The sequence below is a fragment of the Podarcis muralis genome, chromosome 9 (genome assembly GCF_964188315.1).
Source record: "Podarcis muralis chromosome 9, rPodMur119.hap1.1, whole genome shotgun sequence".
Classification (NCBI taxonomy): domain Eukaryota; kingdom Metazoa; phylum Chordata; class Lepidosauria; order Squamata; family Lacertidae; genus Podarcis; species Podarcis muralis.
Window position 1 is genome coordinate 54,653,723 of NC_135663.1, and position 19,826 is coordinate 54,673,548.

Sequence of the window (19,826 nt, forward strand, 5' to 3'; positions counted from 1 at the left end):
AAGGACCTGGTGGGGAGAGTGAAGAGCCTTCACTGATTTCTTTCCCATGCACACAGAGCTGCACCCAAAAGTGTTAAGGAATCTGAAATACACACATACTTTTATTCCTGTCTGCAATCTTCAATTATAAATTCACCAAATCCCTGGCAATTATGCTGCATATGTACATAAATACTATCACACATTTGTCTTAAAGGTAAAGGGACCCCTGACCGTTAAGTTCAGTTGCGGATGGCCTTGGGGTTGCGGCGCTCATCTTGCTTTATTGGCCAAGGGAGCTGGCATTTGATCACAGACAGCTTCTGGGTCATGTGGCCAGCATGACTAAGCCGCTTCTGGCGAACCAGAGCAGCACACAGAAATGCCGTTTTACCTTCCCACCGGAGCAGTACCTATTTATCTACTTGCACTTGACGTGCTTTTGAACTGCTAGGTTGGCAGGAGCAAGAATCGAGCAACGGGAGCTCACTCTGTCACGGGGATTCAAACCGCCAACCTTCTAATCAGCAAGCCCTAGGCTCTGTGGTTTAGACTACAGCACCACCTGCATCCCTTATTTGTATTAAAGGGATGCACAAAAGCTGAAACACCATTTAAACATTTAAAGGGGCAAAGTGCTATACAGTTTAGACATACTTTTTAAACTGATAGGCTGCCAATATCACAAACGGCATTACACAAGTTTGTGGTGAGACGGCACATGGAATAAATTGGCGTTGGAAAAGGTTTCAGAAAGGGCAACCAAAATGATGAAGGGGATGAAGCAACTCCCCTATGAGGTTGCAACATTTTGGACTTTTTAGTTTAGAGAAAAGGTAAGAGGTGACCCGATACAAGTATATTAAAAATTTTCACAGCATGGTGCAAGTAGCTAGAGAAAAAGTTTTCTCCCTCTCTTGCAACACTAGAATGCAATGAAGCTGCATGTTGGAAGATTCAAGACACAGAAAAGAAAGTTCTTCATATATAGTATGCATAGTTAAACTATGGAACCGCCTATAGTGAACTGCTATGACAGTGGATTACATTCTATCTTTCTGACCTGCATGTTGTCTTGCTTGTGTGCAGCAAAAGTGATCCCGGCCCTGGAGTGCCGGTGAAATATGAGGCCAGGCCTGCGCCTAGTTGGCAAGCCGGGTAGATAGAATGACCAGGCAACTGCTTCAGAACACAACTTACTGTGGAGAACATGTGGGAGGAGCCAGCTATGAGATGCCAACTGCCATTGTGAGAGCTCCATCTTCTTTTGTAGCGGTGAGTCTCAGTGATAAGTTTACACAAAAGAGGTGGTAGGTAGGACAGCCCTAAATTTATCAGTGCGCTCTCGACTATTTATTCCCCATCCATTGATCAAGTTCAGGTTAATGACATAAGACTGTCATGGGACACAATTGTTTGGCGCTACAAAACAAGGATGCCTGCTCTTTCGCCTTTGCTATTTACAACAGTCATCAACATTTTGGCCAATAAATCAGTCAACCTTGGCACTGTAGGCTTAACATTAGAAAGAAGAGAAGAGAAAAAGGACATAGGTAGGTGTAGATATAAAAATATATATACATACAAAAAATGTAAAAATCCGTAATTGTTAAAGGTGCGTTCATTCTGCAAACTGGTATTGCCAGCTTTTTTCATATACATGGTGGGCACAATTTGAAGCGAAGATTCTGCTTGATTTTTAATGATATAATCCAGCCATGCTTGGATTGGCTTGTCAGCTGGCAAAACTATTTCCCAATGCCCTGATGTATGGTGGTATATTGTGGTTACTTGGTGGTAGGAGAGATACCCAGAACACATGAACAAAGGCACTTATTTTAACTTCATTTATTCAACAGCTAGGGGACGCGGGTGGCGCTGTGGGTAAAACCTCAGCGCCTAGGACTTGCCGATCGCATGGTCGGCAGTTCGAATCCCCACGGCGGGGTGAGCTCCCGTCGTTCGGTCCCAGCGCCTGCCAACCTAGCAGTTCGAAAGCACCTCTGGGTGCAAGTAGATAAATAGGGACCGCTTACCAGCGGGAAGGTAAACGGCGTTCCGTGTGCTGTGCTGGCTCGCCAGATGCAGCTTGTCATGCTGGCCACGTGACCCGGAAGTGTCTGCGGACAGCACTGGCTCCCGGCCTATAGAGTGAGATGAGCGCACAACCCTAGAGTCTGGCAAGACTGGCCCGTACGGGCAGGGGTACCTTTACCTTTACCTTATTCAACAGCTATGTCATTAACACTAATCCCAGCCCCCAAGCCTAACCCTCAGGTGACTCCTAACACAAAATAAGCTCTGCACAATGACAAAGGGCTTACTTAATATATCTTTAAGGGGCCACAGGGCTCTTGTTTTTGCTACAGTAAACTATGGTAAATCCCTCTGGAAATAATGGATCCAGTTAGCTGAATAACTGGCTATTGTTAGATGTGCTTTCTAAATGTGATTCTAATTCATGGCACCCGTTCTCCTCTTTGAAAGTTTTACCCACTGCTAAATTTCATTGACTATAGTTCCACTGCTCTGTTGCTCCACTAGCAGAAATATCACAGTATGCAAGAAGGGCCCATTTGGTTTCATGTTAGATATTAGCATGCTGGTTTATATAACGAAAGCACTTAACCATAATTGCAAACCATAAGACCCAAACCTTGAAAGTATGACATTAAAAACTGAAAAATTCTCATTAAAAACAACTCTCTACAGAGTGTCTTTATTTACAACAAAAGGTGGTGAGAGGGAACACACCACGTGTAGCAATACTGCTATGGTCGAGGTATTTTGCATGCAACAATCTTAACACCAACAGTATTTTGTTTTCAATTTTATTACACACATAGTTGCAAAGAACATGAGATGAGGAAACAGAATTATTTTAAGATACTTCGGAAAGAAACAACTGCACCTTAGGCTGCAATCCTATGCTGACTTATTTGAGAGTAAGCTCCATTAAACACACCGAAACTTACTTGTTAGTCAACATGCATAGGGTTACACTGCATTTTTTTAATTATAAGAAATGTACATAGTGGATGAAGTATCTAAAAAGAAAGAGAGAGAGAGCATTTTACATATAAAGAATGCCCATCTTGTCTTCAATTCTGTGATGATTTTAGGTGCGAGGCTGAAGAATCCTGGAAAAGATAAAAATGTTCAATTATATAATGGGTAGTGACTTTAAAAATTGTTACAATCCTGGCAAAGGACATATATAGACTGGCAGTGTCAGGGGATGGAAGTTCCATTTTTGAACTTGTTTAAACTCCTGAAATGTCTTAAGAGATCCCTTGCCATCACAGACACATCCCACCCAATAATCATGTCTTGCCCAGAACAGCCCAGGAGAACTATGGCCAGGTGCGTCACTTGTCTCTCTCCCATTGGCTGGTTCTATCTGTGGGTAGAGCATGGGGGCTCCAGCTTTGCAATCAAGTGGAGATGAAGGCAGCAAAATCCCCCTTCCCTCCAGCACCGTATGACCAATGTGAAACAAGCTGTTGAAGCCAGGTGGACCTGTGAGACCCAAGAGTCCTGAGCCTACAGAGACTTCGTGGCATTTTGATCCATGTGATCTCAGTCCCCAGAATACATTAAATGCATTCAACGTTGCACTCAGGTGGGCAGGGGCTGGACTTAAAACAATCTGCTCTGTAATTTTTTTAAAAAGGGGGCAAGTCACTATTAAATTTAAATTTTGGTAGCCTGATTCTAAGAAGTCATCACAGCAATAATGCAGGTATTATTGCTAGCATAATGCTATGTTGGAAACGGTAATATAACATGCTGTTGGATCTCAAGTTATAAGGTGACTAATAAAACAAACAAACAAATAACCAAACTGCATACCGACCTGGCCATATGAATTCTGCCTAGGCCATGTGAGATTTGTAGGGCCAGTTCTAGATCTTAGCCCAGGCATGGCCAAACTTGGCCCTCCAGATGTTTTGGGACTACAACTCTCACCCTCCCTCGCTAACAGGACCAGTGGTCAGGGAGGATGGGAACTGTAGTCCCAAAATGGAAGGCCAAGTCTGGCCATGCCTGTGACTTAGCCCATGCTATAGATTCCATTTTTGATGACACAACAATGCTTTTTTCAGTGTTGACCATTTCTAACACAATAACACTGATCCTGTTGTACCTGCGTTATGTTGTTGGCTGTTTGCGATCCATTTAATACAATGATTTTAGATCAGCAAAGTTATCAAACTTTCCCACCATAATTTGTCACCTTCTCAGAAGGGTAAGGAGGTGGGTCACAGAGATACATTGGATTTAATATTTGGCGAGGGGTTTCATTTTTGTTGCATGGCAAAAATTCTAAAACATTTGGTGTATATATTGATTGATTGACCCTTATCTACTCATTTATTGGCCCTTTCATCCAGCAGAATAGTATAATTTTCATTTACAACTTTTCCTGGCACTACAACTCTATTGCTTGCTTTTTAAAATGTGGATTTTAGACATTTTTTTGTACAGATAGAAGGAATGCTCAAAGTCTGTTCTGAATGAAAAATTAAGGTTTATACCATTTTAACGAAATGTAGCAGATCTCCTTCCATTGCGTGGCTGGAAAAGAAATAATGTCAGATAAGTAGTATCTTGTTGAATGCTTTAAAAAGAATTTTAACTGAGTAGCCCACTAAAATGGATTCAAAAATTTAAACATTTTTTAATTTATTAATTTTTATTAGTTTTTATTAAATATTACAAGAAAATAAAAAGAAAAAAGAAATAGAAACAAAAATCAATACATAACACTGTAAACACATTTGTCTACGTATTTTCCAACATGCAGACTAGAAAAGAAGAGACAAAAGATAAAAGGAAAGGAAAAAAGGAAAAGGGAAAAAAATACTTTTTATAATAATACCAAATTTATACTTCAAACATTACAATATATAAATCCTAATTAAAATATTCTAAAAGACTTCCACCGCATTCACCACACGTCTCTTAGTTTCTAGTTCACCTGAAGAACAGATGTAAAGGTGAACAAAAATTTAAACAAATTTAAAGTGGATTCTAAAATGCTTGAATTTGTTTGTTTCAAAATCAGCTGCATATTACAAACAAAAAATACACACCCGGAAGATAAAGTAGCCCCTACTTTGAATTCCTCCAGGTATTCGAAGTTCTTCCTGAAAAGAGAATAGATTTCAAAACAACACATGAGTCGCAATGTAACAACAATTTATGCTGCAACACAAGGGGTCATAAACAGCATGAAATATTGGGAATTTTCTTATTTAAAAATTAAAAAATAATGTAATATTAATTTATAATGATTGCATATCTCTAGGTTTTGTGCTATGGCTGGTGGCAGGGTTGGGTGGAGAGTCCAGCCTACTTTTGGTGACAGTTTAGAAAGAGGAATAAAAATAGGCAAACAAAAGCTGTCAGTTACTTCAACGAATACATAGATTTGTGGAAAACTACATTTTGTTTGTCTGAAATTGGAATGAGAAACAGTGACAAGCTTCTTTATTATTGTGCCTTGGTATAATAAAAAAATATACATAAATCTTTTTAATTATTTAATGAATGAGCAACAAATAAATATTCACACACAATTTAGCTTTTTCTCAATCTATAAGGAGGAAAATAATTCCCGAAAAAGAGTTATGCAGGAAGACAACCCAATAAGAATAGCTATTAATATTGATATTAAAAGCTCTTTGCCTTGCTTAGGGGAGCAGGTAAGACATGTTTGGTTGCCAGCTCTGGAAGGTAAGATTTTTTGCGTGTGGGGGCTATTCCAAGGTTTTCGTTTTACTAAGTGTCATTCCGGCTTTATGTGCTATTCCCAGAAGACAACCCTTGCATAAGAGGCAAGTGATCTGTATAGCAAAGCACCCACACCAGCACTCTGTTATATTAGGTACAATATTCTCAGAAGCTAGGCAGTGCAGTTAATCAGTATGCCTGCAAAAGCTGTAGCAAGGAAACTGAATGACTTTTAAAAAGTTAGGAGCATATGCCAAATAAAATGTGAAATTCAGATTTGCAGTGGGTTGAACTGAACTGTGCCATTCCATTTCTGGAAGGGTTTTTGATTCTCTGGTTTCCCAATTAGCTACGTAGTGTAGACCCCTAGTAGTTTTTATTATGTGAATGGTGCCAAGGACCCCCTGGGTGGGTTACGTGGACCCCTAGGGTCCACGGAGCACCAATTGGCAACCACTGCTCTACATGAAGAACAAAGAAAGTGATTTTTGCCAACTCCCTCTCCCCCTGCAACATTCTGTGCTCCCCCACCCAAAATCTGCTCTTAAAGATTGGTGGGCTCTCCAGAAGCGTGTTGAAGGTACGGGGGGGCAGCAGGGGGAAAGAGAATTGGCAAAAATTTTATGTTCTATGAGCAGAGGCCCCTGTTAGATTAAAGACTCTTCTACAAATATTGAATTCAACACATAAATTGCAAATATGATTATCTAAAGGGCACAAGCAGGACTCCTTTTCAGTCTTGTAAGTCATTCCTTATAAAATGGCTCGCTCTTTTAATTAATAAAATAATTTCAAATACATCTTGTATGTCTTCTGTTTCCTCAAAGGGCACTGCAGGTATTTTCTATTAAATTGTTAATGCATGCTAGCAGCCTGCCTTGATTCCATTATGCAAATATTTATCAGCTGGACACAGTGTTCTCTTCAGAGTTTCAGCATTTGTGCTAAGCAGATTGCTTTCCTCTTTGCCTTCTAGTTAACTGCTTCCAATCAAAATCTGATAACCTCAGGCCGTGATTGTGTTAAATATGTATTGGCTGTTTGCATCATTTTCCTTTATAACATGGTAAAAGGAGTTCTGAAATATTTATTAGTAGGTCACATACAAAATCATTTGTTCTGATTTCTCCTCTTAAAGGCAAGCGACAAAATAGAATCATTGAATTGTAGAGTTGGATAGTTCTTATTTTAGTTGTTTTTTCAGTACCTCATGGGATTAGAACTGACTGAATTTGAAGCTCTGAAAGGAGAGGAAGAAGGGAGTAGCTATTCATATACATCTGAAGTTTAATTAAATGAGTAGCATCTTAAAAACGGATAGAATGTGGCAATATTCCACCCAGTGTTTTTTATGGTATCACACCTCAGAAAACTAGCTGGCTCTTGAAGATTCAAACTTGGTGATTTGGTGAGGCTGTTTTAGCCAGCAACTAGAAGGCACTCTTATTCCAAAAATGCATGCATTACAAAAACAAATTTTAATCTCTCTTTTTTTCCTGGTGACGTGATTCATATTTTAAATTCTCTTGATTTAAAAGCAGCTATCCTGCGGGACGTGGGTGGCGCTGTGGGTTAAACCACAGAGCCTAGGACTTGCTGATCAGAAGGTTGGCGGTTCGAATCCCCGCCACAGGGTGAGCTCCCGTTGCTCGGTCCCTGCTCCTTCCAACCTAGCAGTTTGAAAGCACGTCAAAGTGCAAGTAGATAAATAGGTACCACTCCGGCGGGAAGGTAAACGGTGTTTCTGTGCGCTGCTCTGGTTCGCCAGAAGCGGCTTAGTCATGCTGGCCACATGACCCGGAAACTGTACGTTGGCTCCCTCGGCCAATAAAGTGAGATGAGCACCGCAACCCCAGAGTCGGCCACGACTGGACCTAATGGTCAGGGGTCCCTTTACCTTTACTTATCCTGGCAGCTCTGCTTTTAAGAATGAAATAAATTTGGATTTTCAATTACTGGACTTTTCTGTCCAAAGTAATAGAGCTGAGTATCTCAGAAAGGATATTTCACAACTTACTGGCAGATCTATTCTTTAGTTGCTTTTCCAAGTAAAAAAACATATGCTAGATGAAACCAGTGGCCTTGAAAAGAAAAGAATCTACCCAGTCCAATGCCCTATAGCGTGGAATTGATTGTTCCCAGTGGACCTTATGAGACTGTGAGTCATCTAACAAATTTGCATTTTGCTCCGAGGAAATCTAGTACCTATTCAAAGCTGTGGCAGAGACATCTAATTAGTGCAAGAAATTAAAATGGATACTGACAAAACTAAAATTTGTACCAAGGTCTGTGCCTCCTACAGGTGGCTATGATAGGCAGAGTGGCCTGAAATCACATATTCAGACAAGTAAGATGATCACTGTTCTGACTGATCACTGTTACTTCACTTCTACTAGCCCTTGCCTCCCCCACTGCCCGTGGCTTTAATAAAATACTAGCAGGGATAAATCAAGGTTCAACAGTGCCACTTTTGCTGCTATTACCAGGGTCAAAGATCAGGCCGAAGAGCACTAATATTGTTCCGTGCAGGCTTGGTACCAGGATATTAAGCCTGATCCTATAAGATGCTGTCCCCACATAGGACTAGCCCTTTGAACGACATTATTACAATCCTTAATTTCAACCAGCATAGCACAACCTCAAATCCAGCCATTCAAAAGGAAAGATAATACAGTTGTTTAGATGTATAAAATGGTCAATTATTAGATTTTTTTCAGTTTATGTATCTTTCTAAAATGACATATAGCAGCATACACGTAACTTTTCTGAAGAGGAAACATGCAGAATAATGCCGTGCTTTAAAGAAAGCACAAAGTCTGTATCAGTCAATCTTGAAAGACGGTATAATGATACAGAATAAGAAACAGCATGTTTTAGAAAGAAAAATGGATCGTTACATACGTCCGCTTTGTATCTCTTCAGTCTCCTCTCATGCAGTTGTGGAACAAGTTGCAGCAAAGGATGCAGGACAGACGACTGAGAGGATATGAATACAGACACATGAAAGACAATGAAATCCAGGGTGTATAAACACAAACAAACAAAACCCTTCACTGCAGCACTGACTCAAAAACAGAGCACACAAAGCAAAAGATGGAAGACGTTTGATGGGACAATACTTTTAGACATTTCCATAGCTGTTTCTGATGTTGCAATTTCCTGCATAAATGCACACTGTTAAGCTTCTTTGATGAGGAAATAACTAGCATCAACAAGTACCATTCCTGTGTTTGTTGCAAGCTTGACGTGGGTATGCAAGATGCACTGCTTGCAAAAGCAAATGATAGCTGAGTGTTTGTTGTCAGGGCCTCAGGTAGCAGAATCCATTGACACACACCTTGCCTCCGGAGAAGCGGCTACAATGGATTCTCCATTCTGGCAAGATCTCACAAGAACCCTACAAGATCACACAGGTACCTCCAGAGGCTTCCGTGACTTCTTGTGGGGCTCTCATGAGATCTCACCAGAAGCTCTGTGACCCCAGTAAGCGAGGCTTTGGCAAGGGCAGCAAAGAGGGTGGTGTGCAGTGTGTGCACTTTCCTGTTTCACCTCAGGCAGTGAAATGGGATGAGCTGCCTCTGCTTGTTGCCATGAGCCATCTAACACCACAGACATTAGATAAAGCTCCCTATGGTTTCTTGCTAGGTGAACAATCTCAGGATAATGCCAAGTTCCTAGATATCCAGACAGGAAAAGTTTGCAAACCCAGGAAGAATTCATAAATCCAAGCAGCATCCAACTGAACAGATCTTGTAGTGCATGAACATTTGGCTCTGCAAAGGAACTTTCCCACCCTCTTCTCTCACCTGCATGTACACATACTCCCTAAATATGTTCTGCATGTAACCCCAAGGCTTTGGGGAGGGCACAGGGAGCACATAGGGAGAAGAGAGGAGAGGGGAATTTATATTATGCATGCAGAAATCATTGCACTAACATATCTGTTTAATAGCATTTCATACATAATTCTTCGTCTTGGTCACAAAGAAGAACTTGCCTCATTAATCAAGGAGTAGTGTCCCTTTATCCTACACAGAACCCCACGATCTATATGCCGCCTTCCAGAAGCCCTCCACAATACAAGGTACAATATTTAGGAGAAAAGTTGAAGCTGAAGCTTCAGTGAGGCCAAAATACTTGAATGGCAACTCAATTTCAATATGCTAAGTTAGTCTGAAGGCACACAGCCAAGGTAGATATTTATGGGATTGTTGTTGTTTTTATTTTGATTATGCATTTTGCGGTTTTATATTTTGATTTTATTCTGTGAACCGCCCTGAGACCTGCATGTATAGGGAGGTATATAAATTCAATAAATAATTATTATAATAATACTGCTAAAAAGCAGCAGTTGCTGGCCACAGTTGAAACAATTCTGGGCTTCCTTACCTCCTGCTCTTCTTCATTCCTTACAGTGCATTCCTAAACAAGTCTGTAAGCCACACTGAGTTAAATGGGACACTCCCAGGTAAAGGTGTATAGGATTTCAACCTCAGTCTATGTGCATTCTGCTGTACTGCTTTCCTCGCTTCCCCCAGGAAACCTCAAGCCTAAATTTTTGTTGCCCATCAAACCTGAATCCCAAATCAGAATAAGCCGCTCCGCAAGTGCTCCCAATATACGTGCAGCATCTGTTAGTGGTCAGGGCATAACTGAACAGCACTGCACATAATGTTTCTCAAAAATATTACATTTATATTCTTGTTTAAAAAATGCAAAACATTTCATGCAGCAGATATATAACCATTGTTCGCAAAATATATTAATTGCATAATGGTCTATTCTGCGCCCATGAGGCTCAAAGCTAAAGATAAAATGCATCTTCTTATTCTGTGATTTTGTAATGAGTTAGGTGTGGTTCTAATATAATTACTTTTATCAAAAGATTTGTGTGGGGTTATTTACTCAAATACTGTGAGAAATCAAAAGCCCAGCTTATTTAATGTATGTTTTAAAATGTATGCGAATTTCCATTGGTGTATAAACTTGGTGATAAGCTTAACATAATAAAATGTACAACTTCTATGGGACTGCAACATTGAATTATTAAGACACAAAGTAGCTGCCAAGATATAAACCCCAAAGAAATTGCAAATTCGTGACAGCTTTGTCACTTTTTGCTACAAAATATTTCTATATTTATAACATTTTAGTAATATGCTGGAACAAAAAACCCATTCTATTGTCTATTGGTATGAAGGAATCAGACAACAGTGGCAATAAACATAGAACACTGATTATGTTACAAAATGAACAGTAAGTAAACAGATACAAACTTTAATGTAAAACACAGGACAGATTGTGTGTGTATGTGACTGGTGTTTTGGTGGAACTTTAAAAGAAAGACCTTATGTAAAATTTTATTCCATTATGTTTGCATATAGGATATTTCTTGTTTGTTTGTTTATGATAAAACCCCCAAAAAGAAATATTATAAACTGTTCTTTCTGAAGAAAAATTTATTTTAGAATTCACACTATCTTTTTTTGTAGCTGGAATCCTTAATAAAGGAACTAGTATTAGCTTTATTGCGTTTTAGAATAAAAACATTAATTTGTATTAGAAGACTATTTAGCTTTAACTCGGCTTTAACTTTAAAATGTTTGGATTATGATTACCTCAGATATGTCTTTAGTCAGTTCCATATATGTCTGTCACTCGGCATCCATTTCTTTCCTTTTTTTAATTATACAAGTTTTACTAAATTTAGAACCTCTGGCATTCACATTTAGCTTTCATATGTTGTAACTAGGCTATAAGCAAGATTGGTTCTTGGTTTTAAAAACTTTTTACAGATTAGGATATCAATATCAGGTGGAATCAACTGAAGCCCCAGTGATAATGATAATATCATGTTGTCTTTACTCACAGGGGAATGGGCAGTTCAACTTACCAGAATGTCTGAGTTGCCTGTGTCATGGGTCTTAGAATAATGGAATAAGAACTGTTCAAAGAAATTAAAAGTGGATTTTACTTTGAAACAGATTACTATGTAATGATTTTTGAGACAGTTAACACACAATAAAAATTTTTTAAAAAAAAAAAAACAAGGAGCTTACTCTTTTGGTGTTGTCCTTTTCATCTGACTCCTGTGGAAATAATTGGCAAAGACTTTCAACAACCAAGGAGTGGACTTTTGGGGAAAACAAAATAGCATGGTACAGTACTTATCGTTTTTGGTATCTTTGGAATTGTTGATTGGGTCTGCAATCCTAGGCACTTTTATTTGAGATTACTCAGCTCCATTAAATTTACTTCTGGGATTTGCCTCTGAGTTAACATGCATAGGATTGCACCATTAACTGTTTAAGATTTTAAGTATTTTATATTCATTTCTTCTCCACAGTAGCTATAGTCCACAGAAACCATACGGAATCAATATTTTTCTCCAGAACTGTCATCTGGCTGTTCACTGCAATTGGTTCAGAAGTCTGAGTCTACATGGAATGCGACAACTGCTTTACAGAGACAGGCAATGGCATTAGATAATTCTGCAAGATAATTTGGGCCGTGAAACCACAATCAAGAATGAATAATTACTGAAACACAATACTCCACCTAATACATTGCCAATATTTCTGTGCATGTCATACTCTCCTTATTGGTTTTGGTTTCAGTTTCTTACAGAATGCAATAGTTGCGGGGAATGGCACACTTTCTCAGAAAGTTCTACCATTATAATAACAAAAACTACAATGTGAAGTAGAATTATATCATGAAAGTATTCCAAGGATAATTGTAGAATACATCTTACCTCAGGGTAATATTTTGTCCTGGGGAGAACAAGCTATACAGGGCACTAAAGACTTGTCCCTAGAAATCTTATCTTATCCAGCTAACACCCTCTGGATTCTGATATCTCTCTCTTGATACGTCCACACACACTAGCTTATCTTTGTGGCTGCCCTATAGAGCCCACTAGCACCAGAAACCTTGTTTATTGAACGTGGTAACTGAGATAAGATTCTAAATTGCACACCAAGGGCACCAGCATCTCAAAAAAACATTGAAAGAGAGGGGAGACACAAGATTAGTCTATGAGTCATATGAAGGTTAAGTGGCCCATCTTTCCACTAAGGGTTTGTTCTGTTTTTAAGCAACCAAGGAATTATTGAGCTGAAAGTACACACAAATTCCCAACTGCAAAATGTTAACAGTATTGATTAGTAATAGCGGACTCCAAACCGCCAGCTGGCACACATTCTGTTCTATTAGACTTTCTAGAGAAACAGCAACACATAGCTTTGCATCTGTACTACTTCTCAGACATCAAAGAGCAGTTTTGCTACCGTGTAAGTAAACCTAGTTTTCTGCAAAGAGCCCTGAAGCACTTGCTGCCAGAGAGCCACAAAGCTGAGAATTGTATCAGTATTTATTATACACTGAACTGCACAATTGCAATGCCCTACACTGTACAAAATATGCTGGCAGCCATGTTTCGGAAATAAAACGTTAAGTGAATTTACCTGAGCTTTGTGTAGAAGTTCCAGAATCATATAGCAAAGTTCTTCCAATGTATTAGAGGACTAAAGGGGGGGGGGAGAGAGAAGAAGAATCTGAGGGACGTGATAAATGAAGCAATAGCACCTACTTTGACAAATTTAGCATATTTGTATTTATTTATTTATTTATTTATATTTATTATTATTATTATTATTATTATTATTATTATTATTATTATTATTATACTGGACTGACCTGAGATGGAGTATCCCTGACCAGGTAAGTAGAGCACACATCATCTATCTGTAAATATAGACAAGAGAGCAAACATAGCATAGGATTGAAAAAGAAGCAAAATAGTAAAATAAGAGGTTGAGTTTTATGTGAGGTCCCATCATTTTTAATATTAAGTTGACAGAGAACGAAGGCTTACCACCACCACCACCCCTCAGAAAGCCGGACAACTGGACACCCCTTCCTAAAGAGGAGTTTGCACCCAACGTTGTGACAAGGCTTCACGAAACAGCAACTCAGAGCTCACTCAAGCATTTTAGCATAAGATTAGGAGCATTTGGCAACACCAAGTCCTGTGTAATACACATGAGAAGTCTGTCCATGAGAGACACTAGCCAGATCTTATCTGACGGATCAGAGAACAGAACTTTTAACGCTAATATTAAGACCCATCTTAACAACAACAAAATCTAACCAGAGTAAAGGTTTAAGCCTGAAAAGAGCTAAGAGCCTAATTCCTGAAAGCATGGACATTAGTCTTGTTAAACCTTGTCAGGATACAAGCTCTTTTACTGGCAATATTCAGCCACAGCTGTTCTAAAGCGTCACTTGTGCTCCTTCAATCTGCACCGTGGAAGTGTGTTGCACACACTATCTCACATTGCCGACAGCCCCTTACCATGCCATTCTTGTATTGGAAAGCAGATTGCTCCTTTCAAATAAAGATAACATATATTGTTCTTAAGGAACTATAGCAGGTGTGCTAATAATAATAATGATAACGATAAATGCCTTTTCTAAAATAAAATAAACAAACAGTACAGAAGATATTTCACTGTACCTCATTTGATAACTGCAAATCTGGTTCTCCTTGTAGAACATGGGGTGCCATCGGTGCACCTGGAAATTAGAATTAATTGCCTGTTCATAATATTATTTATAATACGGGTTCTCTGGGGTGTTAGGGGAGGGGTAGTACCTCTGGTGGGGGACACACCATGCTCCTTCTGGGGTAGTTTGTCCACCTTTGGTCCCCAACCTGCATTCAGCTCTCACCTGTGGCTCCTTGAAGCTGTCAGCATGCAACAACGGCCACACCCCAGGAACAACTTTGAGTGGCCATCTAAACCAGGTGAGGGCAAGCCAATGGCTCTCAAACCCTTGGTGAGTTAGGGATTTCCCCTGCATGTGAAGACAAGTTCCAGTGGATTGAGTGAATGAGACCAATGGTGGAATATTATTCCTCTATGCTACAGGAGCGGCAAGGATTCTAATTGCTAAAAACTGGTTAAAAGAAATTTTGCCAACAGAAGTGGAATGGCAAGACAAACTGTTAGAGTATATTGAACTAGCTAGATTAACAGAGGCAATTAGAGATCATACTAGACAAGAATTTCAAAAAGCATGGGGAAAATGCAAAGAATACTTCACAAAACAGTGCCCTAAAATTCATACCTGGACTTGTTTCGATTAATGTCTGCAGGAGACTTTGTGGATATTTAAGTTATAATTAGAAAAATCTTAATAATTATTCATAAAGGAAACAGCTTATATGAAGTAAATAAGGATGCCAGAAACAGGATAAAGGAAGTCTTTTATTTGGTTGTTTGTATTGCTGTAAATTATGTTTGTTGTTTGTTATGTTTGTGTCTGATGGGGGTGGATTTCTGTGTTGGGGGGGTGGGGGGTTTGTGTTATGTTGTAAATAACCCCCCCCCCAAAAAAAAAAACAAGAGAGAGACCAATGGTGGGTCCAACATTCCAGAAGATGGTTTCTGCACATGCTGTAAAGGGGCAGGTGGGGCTTGTCAACCTGGGAAGGTAGCCCATTTAGGAGAAGGAAAACTCTGATCCTAAACCTCTGCTGCCTTGCTGGATGTCTTCAGTAGAAGAAGAGGCTAAGGACTAAACCCTAAACAAATCCAGAATGGAGTCCCTAAGGATGGTGACTTGTAACACCTCCTTCCAGCAACTCCTGGTGCCAAACATATTGTTTTGCTTTCCTTTGGACCACATCAGTGAGGCTGAGAAGGGGGTCTTGTTGTGTGGGCAGCCCAGGACCTCCATGCACACTGCCCAGGCTTGTGCCCTGGAGAGGTCGCTTCAGAGCTGCTAACAGAGCAAAAGCAATGTGGTTTGACTTCACCCCTGGAGGCACACTCTATTGCCAACATCAATATGGGGTTCTCTAGCTTTTATGTGTGAGCATTTGAGTGAAAACTAATGAATGTCACAAACAAGAGAATGATGTTATGATTCAACACTTAATAGCACCACAAACAATTTAGGCACTGAATATAAAGTTCTGTAGTGTATCAATTGGTCTGGTTTTTGTTTATTTGTAGCCAATGGCCATTTCAATGTAACTCACAAAACCAAGACAATTTGCAAGTAAGTTAAACATGTACATTTTCAGAATTAAATATTTCAAGCTACGGAAAGAACAAAAATGAAAGATATTAATGATGTATCTCAGATACAAGGAGGGCTTCACACAGAAAAGAGTTGTTGTTTTTTTAAAAAGCAAGCAAGTTTTCTGAAACTGTAAAAGTATTATTTAAAGTTGTCACTAATTCTATTTACTATTTAGCACCCTGTTAAATTCCACATAAAATGACAGGGAGACTTTTTATTGAACAAGGGGTTTTTCTTTTTGTTCAGTTAAAAAAAAATGGAACGTTAAGCTTGGTCAGAAAAAAAAATACTTCCTTACGCAAATTGGTTAGAAATGAATAAGCTCCTATACAAAACTCCTGTTAGAACAAGACATTGTCCCTACAAAGGCATGTTCCATACCTCCATTTTCTGAGACGATGTAAAAACAGGTGAGCACCCCCACAATTAAATGTTTGTCCACAAGGAAAGCTTTTTAGTGAAAATTTCAGAGCATATGAAAATTGTAATTGTTGCCTTCAGTGGCCTGCACTTTTATTGCTATTACAGAAATATATCTACTACCAATTCATGTGGCAAGCGATCTTCACTGGCAGATAATAAGAACTGGAGGGGGCAGAATCATATTTAATATTTGGAAAGAGATTGTCTATTCTGACTTTTTAGCTGCTTTCGGTCTTTGCAGTGTGTAATGTGAAAACAAAGGACAGAAATAAAACATTCCTTTACATTTTTATTTGCCCACAATTATACTATGCATAGCAGTGTGTAAATTACTATTAGATTACTATGTTTTTCTTCTTTGCCATATTTATGAAGATTTCAAAATTATAAGTAAGGTGACTATGGAAATACACAGCAAGTAATGAAGGTTATTCTGTTCTGCATTTCACGCTTTCATTTTACAGATGCAAACTACATCTGTGTATTACATTCAAGTCAAGGGAATAAAATAAATAGCTTTGTTCAGGATTAACTTCTTGTTCATTTCCCCATACCTTTTCTTTTTCTTTTGGTAAATCTAATGGACTAGAATAGAAGAAACGATTGCTAACTATACTCTGCACAAATTCCTCTGAACTTTCAAGTTGAAATTAAACTGACAGCTACTTTATTATTAAGATGTTCATTCACTGTCGTTTATATCACCCTTTAACATGCCCATCCTACATGCAATCAGGATGATTAAAGAGTAGACATTTTCCATCCATGCTTAACAAGGGAGGGGAGAGTCTAAACCACAGAACGGATTGTGAATAGAAAAGAAGGACACTTGTTTTTTATCCTACTTTCCCTACAAAATTTATCTCCCACATTAGTTTAAAATCCAGTAAAGTGCTGATGCTCAGGCAGGCGCTGAACAGAAAAATGCTAGACATATCATTTACTGTGATCTTAACTAATCTACAGTAGACGTAGGTGACTTTCTGTTATGTGCCGCATAATTTACTCTGAAAGTGGGAACAACGACCTGTACTAAAATGCTATTGCTGGTTTACTTCTACTACAGGACAGGATTTTAAAATCTGCTCTACATCATTTTTATAATAAATTGACAGCGGAAATCTGACCTACCACCTTATGGGACAATTCCATACAACGTGCCTTGGAGTCTCGTATAAGCCCAAATGCAATAAATTACAAACAGACCTATATACCATGCCAAGAAATGACAAAACTGATAAAACTGTTGTGGTGGATAGGATGGTATTAGGCTGCCGTGAGACGACATCAGCTTTTGAGTTTCACATAATTCCTCATCAGGCACAAAGGCAAGACATTTTCGGGCACAGCATACATAGAGCAAACTGGACCATAACCCTCCATCCTTCTCCCTGACCAAAGATCTGCAGCTGTCTGCCAGCATCTCAGTGGACCAGGGAAGAGTTGCCACCTGTTGGTGTCCGCCTGCCTAGGCTGCACCAACGAAATGCAGAATCCATAAAGAAGCCCGGGTCGCTTTGCTTCTTTGCAAAGGGCTGAAAAGCTTTGCCTTCTTTAACAGCGCGGGATTTCTAAAGCTGCAAACCGTCGTGTGCGTGCATGGTGGCCCTTTTAAAACAGAGGTTCGTCTCTCTTTTTATGGATCTTTGTTTTGGAGGTAACTGAAGAAGTGTGCATGCACACGAAAGCTCATACCAAGAACTAACTTAGTTGGTCTTTAAGGTGCTACTGGAAGGAATTTTTTTTGTTTTGACTATGGGAGACCAACACGGCTACCTATCTGTAACTAGCTCGAAATATGTTCACCGTGTAATTAAAAGGAAATAACTGGCTGAAATTGCATTAATTGACGACTTTAGTAATAAAGGTAAAGGCATTTAATATCAACATTAAACCCAGTAAGAGCTGAATCTGTCATTCTACAGGGAAGTTCAACCAACAGAAAGAAATACTGTGCTGATGAATGCAGAGACGTTGCTCTGAAACGGAGCCCTTACCTTGGCACGCGCTCGCCCCAAAGGCGAGGAGGAAGAGGAGCAAAGCCCAGGCGGTTCCCGGGCCAGACCGCAGCTTCCTGGGGTTGGAGCGGCGGCAGGTGCTGCTGCTGCTGCTGCTGCTGCTGCTGCTGCTGCTACCGCCGTCGGCCGCAGGCGGCGCAGGCTGCTCTTGCCGCCGCCAGCAGGCGAAGCTTCCCCTTTGCATGGCTTCCATCCCCGCTTTTGGCGCGCGCGGCGTTCTTCCCCTCGAGTTGGCGCGCGCGCGCTTTCCCCGCCGCTCTGCTCCCAGTCAGAGGAGCCTGGGCTTTTAAATCTCCCGGACATGAGGAAGCCAGGCAGGCAGGAGCCTGACTCACGGCGACCACGTGACCCCGCCCTCCTCAGCCTCTCCTTCCCGCCCTTTCCGCGCGAGACTCCGAGCAGTTGGGATAATCTGCCGCGCGCGGGAGGCGACGGCGGGGAGTAAGTGACTTCCAGCCCGTGGCAAGAGGTGGCTCGTGAGGGGCGTTGGAAACCCCGGGGGAGGGCGGAGGTTCTCACCCCCAGGGCGTGGGAGCCACTTCGACCTCAGACGCCTCAGGGAGCAGAGGGGAGTCCACGACTATTACAAGGAATAGTAATAATTTGTTCGTTGTTTAGTCGTGTCCGACTCTTCGTGACCCCATGGACCAGAGCACGCCAGGCACCCCTGTCTTCCACTGCCTCCCGCAGTTTGGTCAAACTCATGCTGGTAGCTTTGAGAACACTGTCCAACCATCTCGTCCTCTGTCGTCCCCTTCTCCTTGTGCCCTCCATCTTTCCCAACATCAGGGTCTTTTCCAGGGAGTCTTCTCTTCTCATGAGGGGGCCAAAGTATTGGAGCCTCAGCTTCAGGATCTGTCCTTCCAGTGAGCACTCAGGGCTGATTTCCTTAAGAATGGAGAGGTTTGATCTTCTTGCAGTCCGTGGGACTCTCAAGAGTCTCCTCCAGCACCATAATTCAAAAGCATCAATTCTTCGGCGATTAGCCTTCTTTATGGTCCAGCTCTCACTTCCATACATCACTACTGACAAAACCATAGCTTTAACTAGACGGACCTTTGTTGGCAAGGTGATGTCCCTGTTTTTTAAGATGCTGTCTAGGTTTGCCATCACCTTTCTCCCAAGGAGCAGGCGTTAATTTCGTGACTGCTGTCACCATCTGCAGTGATCATGGAGCCCAAGAAAGTAAAATCTCTCACTGCCTCCATTTCTTCCCCTTCTATTTGCCAGGAGGTGATGGGACCAGGCAAATAAGACAACAGGCATATAAAAATAGTACAGTGGTACCCTGGGTTACATACGCTTCAGGTTACAGACTCCACTAACCCAGAAATAGTACCTCAAGTTAAGAACTTTGCTTCAGGATGAGAACAGAAATCGTGCTCCGTCGGCGCGGCGGCAGCAGGAGGCCCCATTAGCTAAAGTGGTGCTTCAGGTTAAGAACAGTTTCAGGTTAAGAACAGACCTCCACAACGAATTAAGTACTTAACCCGAGGTACCACTGTATTAGTTTATTCATATGCAGCCCGTCTGGCTGGGTTGCCCCAGCCAATCTAGGCAGCTTCCAGCAAATGGAAA

General features: G+C 40.5%; 2 protein-coding genes and 1 long non-coding RNA gene across 6 annotated transcripts in view; 1 reads left to right on the forward strand and 2 right to left on the reverse strand.

Annotated features, from left to right (window-relative positions):
* The window catches only part of PDCL2 (phosducin like 2), a 9,207-nt gene extending 8,132 nt beyond the window's left edge, over nt 1-1,075 (reverse strand). The window contains exon 1 of the mRNA XM_028745146.2: nt 1,043-1,075. Coding sequence (XP_028600979.2) covers nt 1,043-1,048 — 6 coding nt within the window. The 5' untranslated portion in view covers nt 1,049-1,075. The remainder of the gene's footprint in view (nt 1-1,042) is intronic.
* LOC114604719 (uncharacterized) overlaps nt 1-10,738 on the forward strand; it is a 27,556-nt gene extending 16,818 nt beyond the window's left edge. For 2 of the 3 annotated variants that reach the window (XR_013394265.1, XR_013394264.1), the window contains exon 2: nt 8,638-10,738. This is a non-coding gene — a long non-coding RNA (uncharacterized LOC114604719). Of the gene's footprint in view, nt 1-1,084; nt 1,255-8,637 lie in introns of those variants that run through there. The other variant, XR_013394263.1, reaches the window with a different exon arrangement.
* On the reverse strand, nt 2,666-18,632 carry NMU (neuromedin U). 2 transcript variants are annotated; one of them, XM_028745147.2, is made up of 10 exons: nt 18,228-18,623; nt 14,234-14,292; nt 13,414-13,461; nt 13,182-13,241; nt 11,775-11,804; nt 11,609-11,659; nt 8,617-8,691; nt 5,076-5,129; nt 4,518-4,557; nt 2,666-3,119 (listed from the first exon to the last, which is right to left on the reverse strand). In XM_028745147.2, the coding sequence occupies exons 1-9, from the start codon at nt 18,439-18,441 to the stop codon at nt 4,522-4,524; spliced, it is 627 nt and encodes a 208-aa protein (XP_028600980.2). In that variant the 5' UTR covers nt 18,442-18,623; the 3' UTR covers nt 2,666-3,119; nt 4,518-4,521. The 2 variants fall into 2 exon arrangements, with proteins under 2 accessions (XP_028600980.2, XP_028600981.2); XM_028745148.2 differs by lacking the exon at nt 11,609-11,659 and having other exon boundaries at nt 18,228-18,632.
* Between the last annotated feature and the right edge of the window lie 1,194 nt (nt 18,633-19,826).

Bases quoted from the DNA above. Each gene is read 5' to 3' on its own strand.
- NMU (XM_028745147.2), bottom strand. From the start codon at position 18,441: ATGGAAGCCATGCAAAGGGGAAGCTTCGCCTGCTGGCGGCGGCAAGAG. The intron at 11,660-11,774 runs GTAAGCTCCTTG...TTCTTTGAACAG, and splicing joins AAAAGGACAACACCAAAAGA to TTCTTATTCCATTATTCTAA. The intron at 4,558-5,075 runs GTGTGTATTTTT...TTTCTTTTCCAG, and splicing joins GGGGCTACTTTATCTTCCGG to CCACGCAATGGAAGGAGATC.